This window comes from Arvicanthis niloticus, chromosome 21, assembly GCF_011762505.2.
Source record: "Arvicanthis niloticus isolate mArvNil1 chromosome 21, mArvNil1.pat.X, whole genome shotgun sequence".
Taxonomy (NCBI): domain Eukaryota; kingdom Metazoa; phylum Chordata; class Mammalia; order Rodentia; family Muridae; genus Arvicanthis; species Arvicanthis niloticus.
In genome coordinates this window covers 27,102,277-27,122,581 of record NC_047678.1, presented here as the reverse complement: position 1 = coordinate 27,122,581, position 20,305 = coordinate 27,102,277, and the positions used below count along the sequence as shown (strand labels likewise).

The 20,305-nt window shown below is 44.1% G+C and overlaps 1 protein-coding gene across 6 annotated transcripts in view; it reads left to right on the top strand.

The window, feature by feature from the left end:
• Dock3 (dedicator of cytokinesis 3) overlaps positions 1–20,305 on the top strand; it is a 322,288-nt gene that overhangs the window by 294,595 nt on the left and 7,388 nt on the right. For 5 of the 6 annotated variants that reach the window (XM_076917346.1, XM_076917345.1, XM_034484017.2 and 2 more), the window contains 11 exons: positions 5,073–5,214; positions 6,493–6,659; positions 6,787–6,873; positions 7,320–7,499; positions 8,105–8,188; positions 8,308–8,424; positions 10,724–10,845; positions 12,035–12,173; positions 12,698–12,845; positions 18,581–18,699; positions 19,825–19,912. In XM_076917346.1, coding sequence (XP_076773461.1) covers positions 5,073–5,214; positions 6,493–6,659; positions 6,787–6,873; positions 7,320–7,499; positions 8,105–8,188; positions 8,308–8,424; positions 10,724–10,845; positions 12,035–12,173; positions 12,698–12,845; positions 18,581–18,699; positions 19,825–19,912 — 1,393 coding nt within the window. The remainder of the gene's footprint in view (positions 1–5,072; positions 5,215–6,492; positions 6,660–6,786; positions 6,874–7,319; positions 7,500–8,104; positions 8,189–8,307; positions 8,425–10,723; positions 10,846–12,034; positions 12,174–12,697; positions 12,846–18,580; positions 18,700–19,824; positions 19,913–20,305) is intronic. The other variant, XM_076917344.1, reaches the window with a different exon arrangement.

The window sequence follows — 20,305 nt, the reverse complement described above, 5'->3', positions numbered from 1 at the left end:
GTAAGTATCTGCTTCTGTCTAAGTCAGCTACTTGTTGGGCCTCTCAGAGAACAGCCATGCTAGGCTCCTGTCTGTAAGCACACCATAGTATCAGTAATAGTGTCAGGCCTTGGAGCCTCCCCTTGAGATGGATCCCAATTTGGGCCAGTGACTGGACCTCCTCTTTCTCAGTCTCTTCTCCATTTTTGTCTCTGCAGTTCTTTTAGACAGAAATAATTCTGGGTCAGAGTTTTTGACTGTGGGATGGCAAGCCTGTCCCTCCACTTGATGCCCTGTCTTTCTGTTGGAGGTGGACTCCACAAGTTTCCTCTCCACACTGTTGGGCATTTCATCTAAGGTCCCTCCCTTTGAGTCCTAAGACTCTCTTATCAACCAGGTCTTTGGTACATTCCAGAGGGTCTCCCACCTCCTACCTCCTGAGGTTGCATGTTTTCATTCATTCTGCTGGCCCTCAGGGCTTAATTCCTGTTCCCCCCAATACCTGGTCATGTTCCTCTTTTTTTTCCCCTCTCCTCTCCCACCCTAGTCCCTCCCTCCCTCCCTCTGCCCCCCATGATTGCTTTCTTTTCTCTCCCAAGTGGAACTGAAGCATCCTCTCTTGGGCCCTTCGGTGTGTTAATCTTCTTGAGTTCTGTGGATTATATTCTGGGTATTCTGTACATTTTTGGCTAATAGCCACTTATTAGTGAGTACATACCATGCATATACTTTTGGGTCTGAGTTATCTCACTCAAGATGACATTTTCTAGTTCTATCCATTTGCCTGCAAAACTCATGATGTCTCGTTCATAATAGCTCAATAGTATTCTATTGTGTAAATGAACCACATTTTCTGTATCCATTCTTCCATTGTGGGACATCTGGGTTGTTTCCAGCTTCTGGCTATCACAAATAAGGCTGCTATGAACATATTGGAACATGTGCCCCTATGGCATTTTGGGGCATCTTTTGGGTATATGCCCAAGAGTGATATAGCTGGGTCTTCAGGTAGATCTGTTTCCAATTTTCCGAGGAACCTTCAGATTGATTTCCAGAGTGGTTGTACCAGTTCGCAATCTCACCAGCAATGGAGGAGTGTTCCTCTTTCTCCACATCCTCACCAGCATATGCCGTCACATGCATTTTACTGAGTACTTCTCTCCAAAGGACTAATCAGTCAACTGAAGACATTTGGCTTTATTTAATACTGGCTGCCGCCTTTAATTCTATACCAATCTGCCGTATTCTGTGTTTACTAGGAACATGTCAGGAAGTGACTAGTGCTTAAAATATCCTATATAAGTACCTTCCAACTTCTGCCTCTAGTGCCCGGTACCTTTACTGTGACTCATCTTACCCAGTATCATTAGTATAGCCTTGACCTCAACAATAAGCACATCTCTTCGGTGTTCACCTAAAATGTTTTTTCCTCTAGATGCACTGTAACCCATATAGGGTAACAGTGTTCTCTTTAGCTTTTAGCAGGTGAGTTACAGTTGGTAATTCAACAGATCCTAGAAGCTGCATAGGTTGAAGTACAACTTCTGTTTGAATGACCATTTCCTTGTGTTTGAATCATCAGTAAGGCAGGAAACATCTTAGCAGTATCTGCTAATGCTTCTGGATCTTCATGGTGCAGGAGATGAACTAAAAGTAGGAAAAAGTTGTTCAGCAGCATCTAATGAAAGCGCAGCATTCCTAAAGTAACAAACATTTGAAGGTGTCCAGGTAAGATTATGCAATGCCACATACTAAATATAGTATATCAAGAACTGCAGAAAACTAATAGTGGACCAACTATACCATACTGATAACTGAATCTAAGAAAACTAAACTGTCATCTTCAGTATTCCCTACAACCCTACAACATATATAGCTGCTTACTAATGTGGGCATGGAAAGATGCCAAGAGAGATGACCACAGCAGTGGTTTCTTCTAATTTCCCAGAATCAGTCAGTGCTAGCACCCAAACAAGAATCAAACGGACAGGGAGTATAGTCAGTTCTGACCAAGAAGGACACAGATTTTAAAATCAACCTTGCCTGGATTATGTTGCAATAGGGATTATTTTTCCCTTAGAAGGCAATTTTCTAATAGCTTCAGTAGCTTAGAGCAGATTTTCCACATTGTTGTTATTTCTATTTTTGATGATGTCATCAGCAGACCAATTCATAGTGCCCTGCCTGCTGTAGTTTTTCTTCAGGGGAAAATGCCATCATGCAGAGACATTTCTTCTTTACAGCACCTAGTTGTCTTTCCTAGCTTTACTCTTCTCACAGTAACTTCTATTTAGTGACATCCCTTTTTTGTACTGACATTTTCTGGTGAATTAGCATTTCCACTGGTAAATCTGGGACAAGGGGGAAATTTGCACAAGGGTGTGAAGCTTCCTTGAGAAGTGGTGCTACCGAACATTTACCATGGCTTACCCCAAAGGTGGTGTGTGACTTTATTTATTCAATGCAATCTATATGATGTAGAAAGATCTACAGAGCCTGTGCTTCTGGGCTGTATTCCATTGACATTTATTGTTCTCAGATGGCTTAAAGCTGTCTTTGTGAATCAAGACTGGAACTGGCCGGGCGGTGGTGGCGCACGCCTTTAATTCCAGCACTTGGGAGGCAGAGGCAGACGGATTTCTGAGTTCGAGGCCAGCCTGGTCTACAGAATGAGTTCCAGGACAGCCAGGGCTACACAGAGAAACCCTGTCTCGAAAAACCAAAAAAAAAAAAAAAAAAAAGACTGGACCTGTATTTAAAGCCTAAAACTAGCTCTGATTATCTCTGATTCCACTATCTTAATACATTTCAATGCCCAGGAACCTCAACCAACAAATGGGAAAGATTGCACGACCCCCAATATATTTAAGATCTCATTAGGAACATTGCTTTAGCCAGTGAGCAATAATAAGTTTAATATAGCAAGAGACTTCTGGTTCCCTGAGTGTTGGAGGGGGACAGGGACTCAGTCTACTAAAAGTCTAGACACCCATATTTAAGATGTAAAGCAAGGTCAGCTTTCACTTTTTCTAGGAAGTACTCATTCTTGGATAAAAGAAAAAATATCTGTACTACAACAGGTTAATACAAGAAGGACAGCAAACTTTTTCTACTTAATAATTATAACTCCTAGGAACATTTCAAGGACTAGGCTTACATGACCTATAATGACCATCCAGCCCAGGCACTTAAAAAGTGGCATATTTGTTACTCTAATAATCAAAGGTACTATAATAGTCTGGTGTGATGGTTTATGCTTACAATCCCAGCCTTTGGGATCTAAGGCAGGAAAATTGTAAGTTCAAGGTCAGCCTGAGCTGCATTGTAAGTTGTAGAGCAATCTAGGCTCTTAAATGGAGAGCCCTTGTCTAATTAAATACAGAGGTAGCCGTGGAGCCAAGTGTAACAGTGTGCCCTTGTAATCCTGTCACTTGAGAGGTGGAGGCAGGAGGAGCAAAGGCTCAATGTCATCCTAGGGTACATAGTGAGTTTGAGGCCAGTCTGAGCTGCATGAGACCTTATCTCCAAAAAAAAAAGAAAAAATAATAGTTGAACTAAAGGTCAATAAAAGAGGTGAAAAGAAATGTACAGTAACTAGAAATCAGGAGTACCTTCAGAAAGTCCTGGGACAGATGAGTTTCTTTGGTTCTTTTATCTTTACAAAGGACACTTGACTGTCATTGTATTCTCAATCCCAATTTGTAAATCATATCTAATTCATGGTACATTCTAAGACTGCTAGGGTCTAAAAATCCTAAATAACCCAAGCAGGCATAAGACTCCACACAAAGCGAGATCTTTATTTGAATTAGGAAGCAGAAACTGACCAGTCAGGGACAACAGCACAGACTCTGACTGACTGTGTTCTCACCCGTTCATCTTAGTGAGGATTTAAGCAGGTGACAAAAACGTATTGCACTCAGTCCCCTACTGATCTGTCAGGGCTGCAGAACAGACTCCACTCACTCTTTCCCTGATCTTTTGAGGCAGGATCTCTCCTGAACCTGGATCTCACATTTTCTCCTCTAGGCTGGGAGACAACAAATCCCAGTAGTCCTGCCGTCTCTGCTCAGAGCTGGGATTGAGGTGTACGTAAGACACCCAGATTTCACATGGTGCTAGACCTGATCTCTGCTTCTCGTGGCTGTGCAGCAAGCATTCATAACCATTGAGCCATCTCCAGCCCCACTTCTAGGAGATTATACTAGGGCTTCTAGCTGTTCACACATGACCAGCTGTGAGGTATGCACAGCAACAGGAGTTAAGGGTGTTTTGTTGACAAGGAGACTTTAGTCCACAAAGAGAAAAGCTGAGACCTAACCTTAGCCAAATGTGTGGTACATGTCTGTAACCCTAGCATTCAGGAGCATTCTGGAGGCTGAGAGAGGAGGATTGTCCCTAGTTCAAGGCTAGTCGGACCTATATAATGAGACTGAGGAAGGGAAAGAAAGAGATAAAGACTGAGATTTGTTCTGCTGGTAGAGAAAATGATACTGATTTGTTCTGTTGACATGTTTGCAAAGAAATTTGCTACCAAAGTGGTTTATCAGTGTAATAAACAATAGATACGCATTATTTGTCAACACCATGGCACTCACTCCTTGGCACACATGCTAGTCTCTCCAGCTACCCTTGTGCCAGTTCTACAAACACATTATCTCCATCTCTGCTTTCTTGTGGTTTGGCTGTTGGTTAGGTTTTTTTTATCATATATACAGCTTGCTTGTCCCCACTCTTCTGTAACAAGGCTTACCAAGTGGGCCTTTCATTACTTTTTTAAAACCTTGATTCTTCTAAAAATCCCTCCTGTACTTTGCTTCCCTTCAAGGTATTCCTCCTTCCTCCAGTTTCTTGGCTATCTGTACCCTCTCCCCACGACTACCACACCACAGAGATACCATTTATTCATTTGTCCCTCTCCCTTCTCTCCTTTCACTTCTCTTTAAGACAGGAACTGAGTACCGTGTCCTATATCTGTACCTCATTCTGGTACAAAGGAGGCTCCTAGGGTATGTTTATGGGATGAGAAACTGCTAATACGTAGAGATGGATGCGAGGTACCTGCGAGGTATAGAATACACTTGGTTTTGCAGAACAAAGAATATGTGTGCCGTGGTCATGACTATGAGAGACTAGAAGCCTTCCAGCAGAGGATGCTCAGTGAGTTCCCGCAAGCTGTTGCTATGCAGCACCCCAATCATCCTGATGATGCCATCCTACAGTGTGATGCTCAGTGTATCTTTTGAAACTTGGTAGAGTGGGAAGGGCTGGGATCCTGAAAGGTAAGTCCCACCCAGGCAACCATTCCTCTACCATGTGGCTGGCCTTGTACCTTTATTTAGGTTACCTGTCATCCTAAACCTGAGTGTCTTTACTATTGAACCCACATTTAGCAAGACATTCATTGACATGCTATTAGCCAGGGATGGACCTTATAAGTAGTATAAACTGAACATCAAGACCTAATAGTCAGGCTAGTTACTATCATGAGTTTAGTGTCTATGCTAGGCACTGTGGGGTCTAGTCAGGCAGTCAGGACCAGTCACTGGATGAGGTAATTATTGTCCCAACAATGCTTTGAGCACAGGTTTATTCTGCTTTTACCCTCTGTTCTGCTTCCTTGTGCAGTTATTGTCCTTGTCCTTGTTAAATTGCCTGTAGCAGAGTGACAGAAAGGAGGAGGATAGAGAATGCCTTTGATTTGATGGCACTTGAAAGTTTCAGTGAAAACACTGGCCTGCCCCTCACTACCCACTTTACACAGCTTTCTTTAAAATTATATGCTAGTCACCATGTGGCACCAGAGAAAAGAGGGCAAATAGACTCCCATTCATGTTCTCTTCACAAAGATGTCAGTATTTTAATTAAAAGGTTGTTTAGACTGGGCCTATGACACAGGCCTGTAATCCAAGTTACTTGAGAGGCTAAAGGAGGAAGATACCAAGTTTAAGACCTTTCTAAGATACAGGGTAAATTCAATGCTAATCTGAGTAATTTATTAAGACCCTATGCCAAAATACAAAGGAGGCTAAATATATAACCCAGTGGATACATAGTTACCTATCATTCCCACCCCAGAGCCTTGGTTTCAAGCCCTAATGTCACCAAAAAAGTAAAAAAGAAAGAGAATAAAATGAAATAACAAAACCCAAAAAGATGTTTTATATTAAAGCCATTTAGCTACTATGGATAGTCCCAGACACTTATTCCTATGGCATGGATATTACATTTGCTTACTCAATCCCACTCTTAAAAGGACAGCACAGGACACTTGCCATTTCACCTTGGGCAGATGTTCATGACATTCACTGTTGGACCAGGAGGGAAGGGGGCAGATAGGGAGCTTTGTCTAACTGTGCTTAGGTCTGCTCTGCACCCTAGTATGCCCCTGTCCCTAACCACAGCTCCAGTAAGAACAGGGCTATCATGCACTACATCAAGGAGATAACAAGTGACTCCCACTCCAGCCTTTTTCTTTATCAAGTATAGATTTCTCCTTCACGTCATGTCCAGATTTACAGATCTATGCAGTGACACCTATTCCAGATTATGTGGATGTTCTACAAATGGATAGAGTACCGGATCGTGTCAAGAGCTTCTATCGTGTCAACAATGTGAGGAAGTTCCGGTATGATAGACCTTTCCACAAAGGCCCCAAGGACAAAGACAATGAATTCAAGGTAAAGGGTACAGGAAACTGAATGCAGTGCCCATAGCAAGTCTGGGGCAAACCTACTTCTTGGGAACTCAGGCCAAATGTAGCATAACTTGTCTAGCTTCTTCTATTTGTCTGTGCCCTCCCTGCAGAGCCTGTGGATTGAGCGCACCACACTGACACTGACCCACAGTTTACCTGGCATCTCTCGGTGGTTTGAAGTAGAAAGAAGGGAACTGGTAAGCTAGACTTCAGAAGGTTTAAATTCCCTTTTTCCTCAGCTTCATATCCAGGGAGCTTTTCTCTAAGGACTAAAGAAAGAACAAACTGATCATCTGCCTGGCCTTAGTTCCCTAAGGCCAGTTCTATGCCAGAAGCTTTGATATCTTCTCTTATCTAGACCACAGGACACTCTTGGGCTTCAGGTATTTTTCAATTTACAAATGAAAAGAAAAATTCTCTGAGATTCAAGAAGCCAGAAATTCCTGATATCGAAACTGATCCTCCTCACTATTCCCTGCACTTGCAGTGTCTGGAGTTAGAAGAGGAATTAGAGAACACCTAGGAAGTGTTCTGTCCACAGGAATGAGGAGGCAGAATTGGCCATCACACACGATAACTCTGTTCTCAGGAATATGATAAAGGGTTACTACACCTGAGAGGACTCTGTGTTGTGTGCCCCCAGGTGGAGGTGAGCCCTCTGGAGAATGCCATCCAGGTAGTTGAGAATAAGAACCAAGAACTTCGAGCTCTGATCAGCCAGTATCAGCACAAACAAGTGCATGGCAACATCAATCTACTCAGCATGTGCCTGAATGGAGTCATTGATGCTGCTGTCAATGGAGGCATTGCACGCTACCAGGAGGTGAGGTGAAGTCATTGACCAAACTCAGACAGGCACCCTGGCTAACAACTCAGCTCATTAGCTCCTTTTCCCAAAATTATAACCTCCTTGGAAAATGTTCCAACTAGCCCTCTTCTGGATGAAGGAGCTAGTTTGTGGTGGTTCTGAGATAAAGTTGTAAGCTCTTGACCTCTCTCTATTTCTGCAGCACAGATCTTTGGTGGGGACATCCCCTCTCCTAATCTCTGTGAGATAGATAACTTACCTGATTATAGAAATTAAGTATACTCCTGGGGTTCTTAAGAAATCCAGTCATTCATGAACCAGGCTACCTAAGAAACTGGTGTACATCATCAGGCCACTGGCTCTGCCTGGCATACCTAGGCCATCTAAACTTTGTAAGAAGCTAGAGCTAGCATCCAGCCTTGGGAGATCAGGCCCCACCTCTAGTTTTTCCCAGGCACAGAAAGTACATATTTTCTAACTGATAAATTTTTCAGTGAGGCTAGGCTGGATGTCCTGGAAAGACACCTATGAGGAAGCAACCTGGTTGCCTTTTAAGGGCTCCATCTATCTGAATAGTAATCTTAGGAAGAGTCTTCATTACCTGACCTTTCCTTTCACAGGCCTTTTTTGATAAAGATTATATCACCAAGCACCCAGGAGATGCTGAGAAGATCTCCCAGCTCAAAGAACTAATGCAGGAACAGGTATGGCTTGTAGGGCGCAAAAGGTCCACAACCAGTGAGAAAAGTCATACTATAAAAATGACCCAGTTCTCAGAGGCTGCTCCCTCCTTAACAGAGACCTTATTTGGCAATTCCCATAGGTCCATGTTCTTGGAGTTGGGCTGGCGGTTCATGAGAAGTTTGTGCATCCAGAAATGCGGCCTCTGCATAAGAAGCTGATTGATCAGTTCCAGATGATGAGGGCCAGTCTGTACCATGTAAGCTGACCCCATACCTGCCCAGATTTAGAATCAGATTTCACTTCCTCTAGGCCTATAATACAAGCAAAGAAAAGTAGAGGGGGTTGAGGTGAGAACGAAGCTGTACCTGCCACAGGGGCCTGAGGAGGTGAGGTAGTGGGCACTGTACCCAAAACAAGTGGTTCAGTACCCTCTCGTCGGATCACTTGCTCCCAGAAGGAGTCAGAATCAGAGACAAACAACATTTTCCTGGCCCTGTGCTAATACTAGTAGAATATTGCGCATACAGAAAGGGCTCATATACAGGAATTTCTTTGGAGGTATTTTTCTTTCCAAGAACCTTAAGAATAAAGGCATGACCTGAGAAGGCCCTCTTGTCAACTCTGTTACTTTCTCTTTACCCATTTTCTTCTCCCCATATATAGGCCTCCTCTCCTTCCTTCCTTCTTTCCCTCCAACTTCCTTTCTTCCCATCTCAGTCTCCTCCACAGTGTGCTTGGACCCAGGATCACATCTAAGAAAGGTTTTGTCACTAAGTTCTTTAATTCTGGATGTTCTTAGAAGTGTCAGGCAGTTCTAAAGCTACACCAATCCACAGATTGTCTACCTAAGTCTGCCCTGTCTCCTTATTCTCCATAACAAGTTTAGCCTAAGAACTAATGCACACAGGCAGGACCTGTAATCCAGAATCAGTTTTCCTTGGCATGATCTTAAAATGGAGTGGTGGCTGGTTGAAGAAAGATTCAGGTGGCTCTGAGTCCCCAAGTCCCCATTCACATCACATATTCTTACCCAATATTTAACCACAGGGATGATTGTAAATTATTTCTGGAACAGACTTTCTGTTAAATATTCTGGCTTCCAGACCTAAGTGGCCATGAGCCAAATTACCTGCCAGTACCTGGCAAACTCTCATTTTACTGAGGGCTACCAAGTACAAGTACTAAGAAAACAGAAATATAGCTGTCAGATGGTGGGCATGCTGTCCTAGAGAAGTTCCTCTAGGGGTGATGTCAAGTCTTGGGGAAGGCTAAGACATCCAAGGACCCAGTGAGCTTGTCCCTCTTGGAACTGGTCTGTTTTGTTCTTGGATGCTGCAGGTTGTGGCTCTTTTAGTCCCTCCAGATTCCCAGGGCAGGCTTCAGCTGGTTCCTTGCAAGAGTGGACAGCGTGAATAGCAAAATAGGAAAAGAAGCTCGTCATAGTGTGAGAAACTGGCTCACTTTCCAGAAAAATTTCTATAGCTCACAAAATGTCTCCTTCCTGGGAGGGTTCTCCATGGTGTCTCATGTGAAAGACGCAGAACATGAATTAAAGCTGATTAAGTAAAGAACCTAATTAAGTAGCTGTTAAGTAAAGAACCGAGTCTGATGGAGATTCCACCGTATTACACTGGCTGCTGCAAACACGCCTGGGCTCTGCTCCATGCAGACTCCTTATCCCAACTGGTAGCCCAGGTAATGTAGAGCTTGGCACCACAGGAGGTTCCCTGTCACATCTCTGCAGTCAGATCACTACAACAAAGGCACAGAGTGTTTGTCCATATGCATCCAGGTCCATATTGTGCACGTTACAGAAACATAGTGTAACACTATGCCTGCTTTGGCAGAAGAAAGTAAAAAATGTGCTACTCTAAGTCTAGCTCAGAAACATACCCAGCAGATAAGAGTTTTTCGTCCATCGTATATTACGAGAAATTTGAGAAAGCTGGAAAGTTGTCACAGAGACAACTCAGTGGGAAGTTAGATTAGAAGTTTCTGCCAAGAAGTCTACATACTTAGTAAGAATTGAATTATGCTAAAATAGGACGGTGCTGTTTTCAGTTACTTACATCAGCACTTTGCTTCCTGTTTCCTTATAGACTGCATCACAGGCAACTTAACTCAGGTCAGTAAGAGCTGGGCCATTTAGCAATTCAGTAAAACCCAGCACCAGTTCTTATGTAAGAGTTTGCACTCACTGACTGCTGAATAATAAGTTCTTCCTCTCCTCCATACCACCCATTGCTCTGTGTACTCTGAAGTAAGGAAGCCTGTTGACACTCTCCTATAAACACAGATTCATTCAGCCTGTTTCAGATGTGTCTCTCTTAGTGGAGTTTACCTTGGGCTCAGTAGCATCTGGTCTAGGTTCCAGCATGCTTAGGGGAGTATTTAGTGATGAAGGTGTGATTGTCCAGAAGAAACCAGAATATATCATATGGTTCTCTTCTTGTTTGTCCATTTGTTTTACATTTTTTCCAGCAGACAACTTATCTTTCCTACCCTTTATTTATCTAGTCTTTGCTCTCTATGAACAAGCATTCGTTTCTCAACAGGAGTTTCCAGGTTTGGATAAGCTAAGTCCTGCATGTTCAGGCACCAGCACCCCAAGGGGAAATATTCTGGCATCCCATAGCCCCATGAGTCCTGAGAACATCAAGATGACCCACAGGCACAGGTATGGCATTAGGGCTGGGAAGGTTCCCTCCAGAGAGGTAAGACTGGGGAATAAGCATCAGAGTAAAAGAACTGGAGAGAGTACTTGTGTATAACCATGTCCTGTCTCATCCCCTTACCCCCACAGCCATGCATTAAACAGCTCCTGCACTAGACAGTCAGTAGTATCTGACCTGCATAAGAGAAGCATACACATGGTGCTCTGGGCACACAGAGGAGGGGACGTTGGGATAAGTCTTGAAGGTCAGACAGAGTTTTCTAGGCAGGAAACAGTCCAGGTTAGAAGAGTGATGGGACAAGATCAGGCAAAGGAGCTTACACTTGCATAGTACAAACAAGGCGGCCTAGCCAGCACTGCAGAGTGCGGATTCCCGAGCATGGCAGGGGGCCATGCTCAGTGTGGGCCTTGTTTATATGTGCCTTTGGATAAGACCCCAAAGAGCATGAAGATTGTTGATTGTTTTTAAGGAAGAGAATAATAATAATGATGGTGGTGTGGCATTCAAGTAATGACTGCTCAAAACTCACGAGTTCTGACCTGAGCAGTCTCAAGTGGAAATACTCAAAGCCTTTATGACAGGTTTAGGAAAGAAATCTACTACAAGGAGTTTCTCACTTAGATTTATTTTCCAGCATGCAGCTCAGTAGAGTGGCCACTCAGCTAATGAGAAAAGGAACAAATGAACAGAGGGCCTGCTAGTATTGATAGAGGGAAAGTTGTTCGGAAACTTATAGCCATAGATAGTTTATATCTATTTCTTTTGGTAGTGTCTTCATATCAGTAAGAGGCCTCTGCTCTCAGATCAGATCTCGTAATAGTGTATGCTGGGTTAGGCAGTGTTCAGACTGACATTCTATAGAAAGAGCATAGGATCCTTCACCTGACTTATCATCTATCTCTCTCTCTCTCATTCCTCCGATAAACTGCTAGTGCTTTCATTCCTGAATGGCTGTAATCCATTTAACTCTAAAGAGAGATTGTGCTAGCATAAGCCTTCTCAGGCCAGTGGCAGAGTGAGGCTCAGAACTCCTGTAGGCCTCAGACAGGTGTGAACGTTGGCTGTAGAACCCTGCCAACAAGTGCTGGCTAAGGTTAGGTGTCATGTTTGATACATCTGTTCTTTCCTCCTACTGCCTAGCATGCTTTCTTAGCTATTGCCTGATTCCTCCCTATTTCCTACTGTTCACAGCCCCATGACCTTGATGGGCACAGGCCGCCATTCATCATCCTCCCTCTCCTCACATGCATCTAGTGAAGCAGGAAACATGATGGTGATGGGTGACAACTCTATGGGCGAAGCTCCTGAAGACCTCTACCATCACATGCAGGTACCTGAGCTGTGCAGGAATGAGCAGGTTACCACGGCTAGAGGACTCACCTTTCTGGAGTCTGGTCTGACAGCTGGAAACTCAGAATTTCTAGTTTCCGGATTCAGAACACACATCTCCATAGCTAGCAAAGCTGCCTTCTTTCTGTATACCACCCCAAGTCTTTTTTTTTTCCATGCCTTATTTTGCAAGCAGGAAATCTAGCATCAGACCTAGCTGCTGTTATAGATTGCATTGCAAAGGTTTTCCGTCAAATTAGCATCTTGTTTGGCAATCCTAATAGCCAAGTCCTTTCTTCTCCGTGTGCAACACTAAAATAGAGCCAGCACAACTGCCTTTCTCCATGTGGATGGTGTGGACAGTCCTCAGTGTATGCCATCAGTCCAGCCTCCAGTAGGGTCTGGAATAAAAGATTTGTCACTTGGCCTAGGTCCTCAAGGACATGAGTGCATAAGCCAGCTCTCTGTCTCTGCCAGTTTTACAGCACTGACCTCTCCAATGTGCTCATCTTTCTTCCTTTGCAGCTTGCATATCACAACCCCAGGTACCAGGGCTCAGTCACCAACGTCTCTGTTCTGTCCTCGTCCCAGGCAAGCCCTTCTTCCTCCAGCCTGAGTTCGACACATTCAGCACCGTCCCAAATGATTACCTCTGCCCCTTCTAGCACCCGAGGTAAGGACGACAGGATGATGCTTGCTGAAGGAGAGTACAAAGTTTCGTCAACTCTATTTGTCTTCCATTCATCTGTCCTTATATCTTTGAGAGCGGCCTTGTCACCAAGGGACACTTAATTTCTTTTGTAGATTGATAATGAAGTTTTTGAAGTTAGAGAAAAATTACAGGGCAGGCAAGTTGGAATTCTCACCAGCAGAGAGAAAAGAAAAAATGGAGAGAGGGGAGAGGGAGATTGTTAGTTGAATGAAAAGTAACAAATGTGTTGGAGGACAAGAGAGGACTGGGCAGCTGATGCTTTTGTGATTTGGGGAGGGGGTATTTTGTTGTTGTTGTTGTTCTTGTTTTGAGATAAATTCTCATTATGTAGTCCTTACCTAGTGTGGAACTCAATGTGTAGACCAGGATTACTGGAAATCACAGAGATCCACTTGCCTCTGCTTCCCAAGTGCTGGGATTAAGCGTGTGCCACCATGCTTGGCCTCCTTATGCAGTTTTTACTGATGGGCTACAAAATGGTCGTAAGGGAATGGCACAGACCGTGCATGCACAAGCACTACTCAGCCTTTTAGACTCACTAAGGAGGAAATATCTAAGTTTGGATTAGCCTTGTGGCTAGATCAGAGTTGTTCTGGGTAGCCTAAATTTAGGGCACACTTAAGATAGAGGTAAAAACTACCTGCATTTACTATTGTCTGTTTTACCTTCTAGATTTCTTAGCTTCCAGATTTCTTAGGCCAGTAATTGATAAACAACAGCAAATATTGCTGTCAGTTTACCTTTTGGTTTTGTTTGGGGCCAGTTTGGAGCCCTTGTTACTGATGTAGGTCTAACAGATAGAACCAGCTTACAGATTGTCATCACTTACTAAAGGGCCAGAATTGTTTATGTTTAATATAGCCATGGAAGGCCAGCACTTGGAAATGTTATATGCATCATGGAGATTTTCCATATTGTGTGGAAAATCTGTCTCCTTTTAATTGCCTTTAACATGGTATTTACTTATTACTGACCATGTTTGTCACAGAGGACTCCAGCACTCATATTCATATTCATATGCCTTAAATGATGCCTGAGAAGTGATGGTTGCTTAGGGACTGTTCATCACTCTCTTTCTGCCTACCAGCCCCATTACTGTATTGAAGAATGCCTGTATTTTCAGCACCCAGACTTTTGGGATTGGGTCACCTCTCTCTAGCTGACTTTAGATCCTGCTCTGGCAATATTTTCTGCCATGCTGATACTTGGTACCCAGTATCATTTCTACATCAGTAAAATGACATGACCCAGGAGAAAACTCAGTTCTTTCACACTGAAATGCTTGCCATGTAAAGTGATCTGACTCTGTCAGCCAATTGTTGGCTGTTGATTTCAGGCTTCAGAAGGATAAGTTCTTTTTCTTCTCATTATTTTGTATACAAAGAAAAACAGTATAAACTTATAACATGAAGGAAGATCTCTCTCCAAAGTATACAAACAGGTGAGGCCCTCAGTAGACAAAATGGAAAGGACTGATGTAATATGTTCTGGTGGAAAGATGCAATGACCAACCAGGAAATCCTTGGCAAAGTGAAGAGAAGCAGGTAAGGTTATAGCAGAGCAGTCACAGAATAAATTAATTACCTTTGACTGAGTTTATATGTCCAGTGAGGAAGTGAATTTGGGCTACATACATATCTTCACACTCACCAGCCCTCTACCAATATTGCTTTCCTAACATGAACTACGGGATCCAGACAAACAGGGCCAAGCTTAAGGAAACAGTCTGTGAAGGCTGCAGACAGACAGGACTGTTGAAGGGCCTACTAAAAGATGACTCTGGGAGTAGAAAGGAAGGGAAGCCCAAGAGGTAGCTGTGAATGTCTGGACACTGGTTTTTACAATGTCTGTCAGAAAGTGTCCTGATTAGAGCTGCAGAAGTAGACTCTGTACTACCACCCAGGCCTGGATGTTTTCCCTTACCTGAAGGCTCCTAGATATCCTCAGCCATATCCAATATTTTATCTGCCTATTCTTATAGATATTAATGGATATTTAAGCTCAGTATTACTATGGTACTGCTTTAAAGAATTATTTATGTGTATGTCAGATTCCCTGGGACTTGAGTTTCAGACTGTTGTGACCTGCCTGGTGGGAGTGTTGGGAGTAGGTGTTCTGAGGCCTGTGTTCTTAACCATTGACCCTCTCCAGCTCTACTACTGCTTAATACTCTTTGGCACTGTGGCTGCTGTCAGAGACATTTCAGGCTAGCTGGTATTACCTGCATTTGGTTACTTTTCTCATTGCTATGACTAAAAGTGGCAGGCAACTTGAGGAAGAATTGATTTGGGCTTTAAGTATGAAGTCATTGCAGCAGCAGGATGAGGCACACTCACTGTCTTCCTCCCAATTTTCTGTGAAATCAGCTCAGGCCTCTGGCCTATGGGACAGGTTTTCCCTCCTCACTTACAGCTCTCTGAACCCAGAAGTCTGTCTCCTAGGTGATCCTAAATCCACTGCCAGAAAGATTAACCATTACACCATGATTTGTCCCTGTAGCAAACTAGTAATTGATCTGGTCACTCATAAGCTTTTATTAAATGCTCAGTGGAGGATCTGTATGGCTCTTGTCTAAGAATACATCAGAGTGAAATAGAGGAAAACCTCTCCTGGTTATCTCTTTATTTCTATTGCCTTTGTTGTCTGTTGCTGCATAATATAAAGTATTCTAAAAACTTACATACTTTAAATCAGTTGTCTCTCACAATTCTGAATTAAAAGGATGTGTCATGAGGAGAGAAACATATATTTGAGAAGGGAAGTCATTGATGATCACCATTTTTAGAGACATAACTCTCCCAGTGGCTGAACTCCAGAATACTACACAGAGGAAAGTTGAGAAAAGCCCTTTCCCTCTCTAAGGCATTAAGTATTAAATAGAACTTGACCAAAAACAGGGAACTGATAGCCAGAGCAGAGGCAGTAAGGAAACAGGGAGCCGCTTTCCACTACAGCACCTGCGTAGTCTATACACGGCTATCAGAGAAAGCCAGCCGCTCAAATCTCTCTTAAGTGCCATGTAGGACCTGTGAGGGAAGACACATTGTGTGGGGGCAGTGGGATGGCTCAGTGGGTAAAAAGCACTTGACACACAGGCCTACATGACCTGCGTCCCATCGCCAGTACCCACAGTGGAAGGAAAGAACTGACCCCGACTCGCACACTGTGGCGTGTAGTAGACACTCTCACTCTCTCACACACAATGTAAAATCAAGCAGTGCTTTAAAAGTCTGCACAGCATCCAAGGGTAAGACAGTATTTTCAAATGAATGTAGCAGTGTAATAATGGAAGTACTCTTGGCAAACAAGGCAGTGACTGATCTGTTCATTCATTAATGCCTTGTTGCCAGTGAGGAGGAAAGCTTCCTTGGATAAGGTCTGGAGTGGAATCATCCTCCTCACTCCTAGATCATAAGATCAGTGCCTTCCTTGACATACCCATTGACACCCAGTGCTAAGGTTCCTGTAACACTGGGAATCTGTGAGACCAGTGGCCTGCAAAGTACAGTCCATGGCTCCCCCTGGTGATCAAAAGGCAGATGAAGCCTGTGAAATAGATTTGTAATCCAGCGGCACTAGGACCCAACTTGCCTAAGGATTTTTTGGAGGGCACCTGAAGCAATTCAAAAGTCCTATGAATGGACAAGCCCCGTGCTATTTAAATATCTTAATGTTAACAGCACTCTTGTTGCACCAAGGGACTGGCTGCCTAAGGCAGAGACACATGAGTCAGCTGAATTGAAGAAAATTAATATACAGTATTTTTTTTGTTGTTATAACACAAGAGGGGCACCACAACTGGAATATAAATCCTCAGCAGAGCTCCCGGATATTCCTCCATTACAGCCCCAGCATGGATCAAGGCGGTACACACGGATGCACAGTTGATCTCATGAGCCTGAGCTGATGTCAAAGTGATGGGGGGTTTTTTGTTTGGGTTTTTTTTGTTTGTTTTTTTGGTTGGTTTTTTTTTGTTTTGTTTTGTTCTGGTTTTTTTTTTTTTTTTTTTTTTTGTCCTTTTCAGATAGTCATAGCCAGAAATTGTCCAGGGGTCTCAGTCTCTCAGCTGGGAAGGCAGAGACAAAATCAGTGGGGTTTGGAGCTTTTTTTCCCCCTTTCTTTCCTTTTCTTTATATATCCATCTTCTTGAGACTGCCTAAAAGCACAAATTTTAAAAGAGAACATGAATATCAGTGAAACCACAAAACAAGAAGTTTAATTTAAAAAAAAAATAATTATACTTTATATATTCCCTTATCAGTGAAGGCCATGGTAAAAGATAAGTCCTAAAGCCTGCCCAGAAGTTCTCTCAGGACAGCAACAGAAAAAGTAACAAAAATAACTGGAAAAAGCTGTTTGCACGGACTTTTTGGACTACAATGGATACAAGGATTTTTCAAGGACTCCTGCCTGCAGTGAGCTGGCTGAAGACTTGGGTTTGCTTTGCTTGGATTTTTTTTTTTTTTTTTTTTTTTTTTTACAGTGCTGGCACCACAAGCTCAGGAGAGCCTAGGGATGGTGCGTTTCAGGGACTCAGAGCCTGCCTACGATCTGCAGAGACACCTCTCAGCTGAAGCCAGTGGGCTACTCTCCACTGCCCAGCTTCTCAAAGCTGAATTAGCCAGAAACATTAGGGCCCAGATGACTTTACCATGGAGGGACTGGTGGATAGGCTGTTGTCTGATTCAATAAAGTGTGTATTTGCAGAGCTGTTCCTACTATCCTGTCCCAGGAGAGCTAGCACATTATCTTCCTGCTTCCCTAGAACGCTTTCATAAGAACCACATATGGGAAGTTTGTCAGTGCCCTGATAGCACCTCAGCCAGAGTCACTGAAGTGTCTTTATAGAAAAGGACATGAAGCTGGGTGGTGGTAGCACACACCCTTGACCCCAGCACTTGGGAGGCAGACACAGGCAGATCTCCAGTTGAGGCCAGCCTGGTGTACAGATCGAGTTCCAGGACAGCCAGAGCTGTTACACAGAGAAACTCTGTCTTGAGAAAACAAACAACAACAACAACAAAAGAGCCTGAGTCTAAGTCTCTTAATTTCTTGATTAGTTCCATGCCTATCAAGAAAACAAGGCAAATATCAAACCCACCTGTGTACAGGGACCTGGGCTTCCAGCTAGACTGGCTTTAAGAGCTGCAATAGGTCTGACAGCTAGGCAGAATTCAAGGTTCTGGAAGCCTACCATGTGGAAGGGATATGCCAAAAAGGAAACCAGCAGAAAATAGAACCACTGGTGTTTGAAGAAGGTAAGTGTGTATAGACCCAGTATGTCAAGTCAGAATGTTGCAGTTGTTATTCCAAGTGTCTCTTGTCTTTGTGTTATGGCTCTGTCACAAGCTGGCCTTGGTCTACCCAGGTCGTCTAGAAACCCACCCAGGTCCTTTAGAAGATGCCACACCTCTGCCCTGAGAGCAACACAAGGTTCAGAAACCCTAAGAACTCTGCACCAGGCTTCAACTCTCCTTACCCTTTTCCTCTGGGCATGGTGGTAGCCTTTGTCAGCCAAGGTACCAGATACAGTCTTCACCATCTAGCCACTAGATCTGCTTCACACCTCTCGTGTTTTGCTGCATTAGTTCACCCTAACTGTGAGGGACACCTACCCTGGTCCTAAGGATGTGTGGCCACTGAGCCTTCCATCTGTGGTTTGTCATCTGTTCGTGATTGTTCTCACTTGGTTACAGGCTCTCCCTCTCTGCCAGATAAGTACCGACATGCCCGGGAAATGATGTTGCTGTTGCCTACACATCGGGACCGCCCAAGCAGTGCCATGTATCCAGCAGCCATCCTAGAGAATGGACAGGTAGCAGACCTAGCCCTGACTAACTGTCCTCTGCTACAAGTGTGTTGGCTTGGGCTCCTTCATTGCATTTACTAAACCTTTGCAAAGTCTTGCATGCCTCCCTCATTCTTCTGTAAGAGGGCTGTTGGACTCCTAGTTTGAGGAAGACAGTGAATCTGAGGGCCAGAAATCAAGACAAAGTGCGGGTATGAGGCAAAAGGGTTGGGACTAGGCTTGCTTGGGTATCTATCTAAACCTCTGGCCAGCTTTCTAGACTACTCATTCCCCGTTCCTCTGGCATAAGAAGTTGGCTTTTATAACATCTTGAGAAAGCTGTAGTGAGCATAGGTATGAAGATGTCTGTGTGTCTTGCTAGGGTTGCCCTTCAAACATAGTTCTCTAGACACCCTGCTTGGACCAGCAAGTAACACTTGACCCTGTGCAGTTTGCCCCTGCCTTTTTACTCCAAGCCCATAACTGCCCTAGGCCCTAAGTGTCAGGAGTTTCTCAGTGGCACCTCTCTGACAGCAGAGGTCAGATCTCATGGGAGGAACTGCTCAGAAGAGCAATGGGAACCGCCAGACTCCAGGTTTGGGTGCTGCTTTCTCTCCCCTTAGTGCTTAAGAGTTAAGACCTATCAGCGCGGCCGGGCGGTGGTGGCGCTCGCCTTTAATCCCAGCACTTGGGAGGCAGAGGCAGGCGGATTTCTGAGTTCGAGGCCAGCCTGGTCTACAGAGTGAGTTCCAGGACAGCCAGGGCTACACAGAGAAACCCTGTCTCGAAAAACCAAAAAAAAAAAAAAAAAAAAAAAAAGACCTATCAGTGCTCGGAGGCAGACAGGGTCTTTAAACCTGTCTGTCAGTGGTCTCCCTGGCAGACAGGAAGATGTAACAGTAAAATAATGGAAGGCACCTACGTCCTGCACCTAGGTGATATCTCAAGTATCCGTGGAAGTGCTCGGATCCAAATAAACCTGGACGGTGAAACAGACTTCCAGGGCTGCTGTGGAGCACATCTCAGCATGAGCCCTCTTACTGCTTTGATATCCTGTGAGCTCAGATTGTCCTGCCTCCTGTAATCCATAACACTGCCTCCCATGATGTAGCTGTCTGTTCTCACACTCTGATATTTTTCTCCTTCCCTCAGCCACCAAACTTCCAGCGGGCCCTGTTCCAGCAAGTAGTTGGAGCCTGTAAACCCTGCAGTGACCCCAATCTGTCTATGGCTGAAAAAGGTACTTTCCTCACTCCAGGAACTCTCTCATGTCTGTCCCATCTTGAGTGTCTGACTCTTGTTCCTGAGTTATCAACTGTCCAGTTCTGAGCCACAACCCAATGCCCAGGTCTGTCTACCTAGACATAGTGCTAACCAGTTCCTCAGTTCACTGTTTAGACCACACCTGGCATGGATCCTGTTTGTCTATCTGTGTCTCTCCCTCTCTCCAGTGCCACCCTCATAGAGGCCCAACTGCCATCTGCCTTGAGTTATTCATTGTAACTCAGGCTGCTGTGGGCATCTACTCTTCCTAGGTTCTTCCTAATGGCTTCTTGGATTTAGTGTGCCCAATGGTCCCGTTGGGGCTTCAGAAACTCCTTAGAGCTCAGAATGGACTGTAGCCAATGAAAGC